The 4,254-nt window shown below is 36.8% G+C and overlaps 1 protein-coding gene across 1 annotated transcript; it reads left to right on the top strand.

Moving 5' to 3' along the window:
• On the top strand, positions 1,393-3,966 carry LOC109232721 (CBL-interacting protein kinase 5-like). The gene is made up of 3 exons (XM_019398465.1): positions 1,393-2,714; positions 3,205-3,468; positions 3,564-3,966. The coding sequence occupies exons 1-2, from the start codon at positions 1,584-1,586 to the stop codon at positions 3,448-3,450; spliced, it is 1,377 nt and encodes a 458-aa protein (XP_019254010.1). The 5' UTR covers positions 1,393-1,583; the 3' UTR covers positions 3,451-3,468; positions 3,564-3,966.

Genomic DNA, 4,254 nt, shown 5'->3' with positions numbered 1-4,254 from the left:
TATCAATCATGAACGCTAATCTTACCGTAAATCTCTCCCGAGTAATCACAGTAATTTACTATTGCACTCTCCCGAGATACACTAGCTTACTTTATTTAGCACAATTCAATTTAGATTGCACCCAAGGCTTCGTTATTCCTAATCCCGCCTTTAAACCCGCAATTATAGATTCCTCTAATAATCTAGGAGTGGTGTTGTTCAACAATACCCTAAATATGCACTCTTTTCCAAGTTATGCACACTAAATAGGCACAGCTAATTGAGGATCCTGTCAATTAACTACAACGAACACGAAGTTGAACAAATAGAGATTAAACTAGCAATTTGTATTCACATAAACAAGAAGTTCATCACCCAATAGGTTCCATCAAAATCTTAGACAAGGAATTTAGCTACTCATGACTATGGGAAAATAAACTAAGCTTGAATTCATCATAAAATCAAAAGAAAAGAAGAAAGATGTTTAGAGTACTTTCTCACAATTGTTTTCCTTGCTAAGAAACCTAAAAAAATCAATACATGCCTCTCTTGGGCGAAGTCTAATGTTTTAAATAGGGTTTAGGTCTAAAAATCCCGTAATTGACACTTTGGTCCCAGAAGTTTCTGCGCCTGCCGCGGTTCTGCCGCGGTCGCGGTAGAACCGCGGCCAAACACCCTCGCGGATTCTCACAACTTCTGCAGCTGCTTCCCACCGCGGTTCTGCCGCGGTCGCGGTGAAACCGCGGTGGATCCAGTTCTCTGAATCTTCGGCCTGTTTTTGCACGGGTCACTTAGGAAATTTCACAGTTGGCCTCTTTTTCATCACTTTTGACTCCAAAACTGCTCCTTAGCCGTCTTTATACATATATCACCTACAAATCATGAAAAGCACTAATAAGAGCATTTTGTCATCACTTTTAGCATTAAAACTACACAAGAAGGTGATTATTTAAGGTGTGATTATAGTCAAATTCACCTATTATCAATCCGCATTGGAGTCCAACTATATCCGGAGTCGCGCTGCGTAGGGCTCCATTCGAGGGAAAGCGCTCCCTACCAAGGGTTTTTCCATACCCGAGGCTCGAACTGGAGACCTCTGGTTAAGGGAAGAGCAGTCATATCCACTGCACCACATTCTTTGGCGGTCCCTAGTTATTACTGATGTCATATGAAGTTGAACATAAAGAGAATATAAATTTGAAAAATTCCATCTCTTTACGCATATGATCATAACAAATAGAAAAAAAAATCTGTCAATTTTATATCTTTATTACCAGTTATAGTAACTACATAAAATATTGACGTCATAATCTAATTACTGTGTTAATTTCCCAAAATAACCAATTTTAACAACTCAGCATAATGAGAATGCTTTCTATTCCATATAAAACTTCTCCATACCACTGGATTTCTCTCAACAGACACCTCCTCTAATTTTTTCAATGTTCCTTTTCTCATCCAAAATTTTCAAGATTCATCATTTCCCATAATGTTTTAATCATAAATCCATGTTACAGAAAATTCATTAAGCAAATGTAGCTGATGATTCGCCAATAATTTTTTAAATTTTTTTCGCGCTTAGGGTGCATCATCTGTCATCCAAGATGAGCACGAAGTGCGCAAAAACGGAGAAAAAGGGCACAATTTTGATGCAAAAATATGAGATTGGGAAATTATTAGGCCAAGGGACATTTGCCAAAGTTTATCATGCAAGAAACCTCAAAACAGGACAGAGTGTTGCTGTGAAGGTAATTGACAAAGAAAAAGTTATGAAAGTTGGATTAATCGATCAAATCAAACGCGAAATCTCAGTTATGAAGCTAATCAGACATCCAAATGTTGTTGAACTTTATGAAGTAATGGCTAGCAAAACAAAAATATATTTTGCAATGGAATATGTGAGAGGTGGTGAATTATTCAATAAGGTTGCTAGAGGTAGGCTTAAGGAATCAGCAGCTCGAAAATATTTCCAACAATTAATTGCGTCTGTGGATTTCTGCCACAGCCGCGGGGTCTATCATCGCGATTTGAAACCTGAAAACATTCTCTTGGACGAAAACGGAGACCTAAAAGTCTCCGATTTTGGCCTGAGTGCATTGTTTGAGTCAAAACGACAAGATGGTCTCCTTCACACGACATGTGGAACTCCAGCATACGCCGCGCCAGAGGTTATAAATAAAAGAGGATATGATGGTGAAAAGGCTGATATTTGGTCATGTGGAGTCATATTGTTTGTTTTGTTAGCTGGTTATCTTCCATTTCATGATTCGAATTTAATGGAAATGTATAAGAAAATTAGTAAAGGAGAATTCAAATGTCCTGAATATTTCCCTCCTGAGGTGAAAAAACTTCTTTCAAGAATTCTTGATCCGAATCCGTGTTCAAGAATTACATTAGCTAAGCTGATGGAGAATCATTGGTTCAAGAGAGGATACAAACAAATTGATAAAACACCAATCCTAGATCAAGTACAAGACAATTCGCCTCGCAGTATTTTCGATATTGTGGATGATTCGGATGCTGAGTGTTCTTCAGGGCGAAAAGAGCAGAGCTCAACAATGAAGCCTACTTGTTTGAATGCTTTTGATATCATTTCTCTTTCTCCTGGTTTTGATCTCTCAAGCTTGTTTGAGAAAGACAAGAGCTATAGATCTGAGGCTAGATTCACAACACAAAAGCCGGCGTCCACTATTGTTTCGAAGCTAGAGGAAGTAGCTTCGATGGGGAGTTTTAAGGTAATTATATCGAAATTATATCATCATCATTTAAAAGTTTAAATTTTTAGAGAATACACGTTTTATTTATTTAATTATGTATTCTAGACGCCCTCTTATGCTCGTACATGCCGGTCCAAGTCTTTTTCTATTAGCCAAGCACGCGATATTATTTTTTGTAATAGATGGTGGTGAGACTTATTGGATCCAGGGCCTCAACCTGCTCTTGTACTATGTTGAATTTGTGTAATCCTGAGTCGAAAATTTCACTAAGGGTGTTCAAGGATAATTTTTAAAAATTATACTTGACCTATACACACAGTATAATTTTTCAGTAAAGAGTGTTCCACTAACCACTCTTGAGCCTATGTGGCTTAGCTTCTGTAACCAACTTATCTAAAAGTTTATCTGACCAACCTTATCCTATGTGGCTTCACCTCTATGATTCTCATCTAAAAGCTTAATCGCTTGAATAGAGAAAACTGTATTTACTTGATTATGTCCTCAACAGGTGAAGAAGAAAGACGGAATGGTAAAAATGCAAGGAAGCAAAGAAGGGAGAAAAGGGCAACTAGCTATTGATGCAGAGATATTTGAGATTACACCAACTTTCCATGTTGTAGAAGTGTCAAAAAAGTCAGGAGACACTGCAGAATATAGGAAGTTTTGTGATCAAGGCTTAAAGCCTTCTTTAAAAGATATAGTTTGGACATGGCAGGGCAGTGAGCAGCAGGAAAATCAAAAAATCAAACCTTAAAAAATAAAAATTTCTGGGGTAAAGTTTCTCTCTTGAGAAGGAAAATGATGTTGTATTTTATATCTTTGCTGCAGCTATTTTTTTTCTAATATAAATCTTTCTTCTTTTGAAAGGGAACCTTTGAGCAACACTCAAGTTGTCTCATGTGACCTATAATTCAGGCGTTTGAGCCGTGGAATCAGCCACTGATTCTTGCATCATGGTAGGCTGCCTACATCACATCCCATGGGTGCGGTCTTTCCCCGAACCCTATGTGAATCTGGGATGCTTTGTGCACCAGGATGTCCTTTATAAACATCATCTTTATTCTTTTGGAACTTTTGAGGGAGCTAATATTTTTATAGTCTTATTGGATGAAGTTTGGTGGCTGCTTTTCTGCTTCATTAGAGTATTAATTTGATTAGACAAGTATATATTATGGCTACAAAGTTGATCAAATATATTTTTCTATATCTAAATTATTTATTCTTGTATTTAATGGTAATCATAGTAATATTCAAAAGGTTAATTCGTTTCTTACTTGTTTATATCATTAACCTCCCCAGTTTCCAGTTATTTGGTTTAGATTGATATTATTGTATAATTATTTTCCTTTGTGGATTGTGTTCCACCATTTTACAACACTAGCAATAAGAGGAAATAGTAAGATTTATTGCAAAGCTAAAACAGAATCAAACAATTTGGATCAAGAGTTTCCAAGAACATGCTTAACATGCAAGAATTTGAATCTTGATCTTCTGTAGCATCCTTACGACATCTTTCATGTCCATCCTTCTTGCAGCAGATTCAATACAACAACCTAGT

The sequence above is a fragment of the Nicotiana attenuata genome, chromosome 9 (genome assembly GCF_001879085.1).
Source record: "Nicotiana attenuata strain UT chromosome 9, NIATTr2, whole genome shotgun sequence".
In the NCBI taxonomy this organism is placed as follows: Eukaryota; Viridiplantae; Streptophyta; class Magnoliopsida; order Solanales; family Solanaceae; genus Nicotiana; species Nicotiana attenuata.
The sequence above is the reverse complement of the archived record's forward strand: the minus strand, read 5'-3'. Positions and strand labels throughout refer to the sequence as shown.

What these genes read in the sequence shown, in the direction of transcription:
- LOC109232721 (XM_019398465.1), top strand. Translation starts at nt 1,584, where the DNA reads ATGAGCACGAAGTGCGCAAAAACGGAGAAAAAGGGCACAATTTTGATG. An exon ending in CTTCGATGGGGAGTTTTAAG is followed by an intron (nt 2,715 to 3,204) that starts GTAATTATATCG and finishes TGTCCTCAACAG; the next exon opens with GTGAAGAAGAAAGACGGAAT.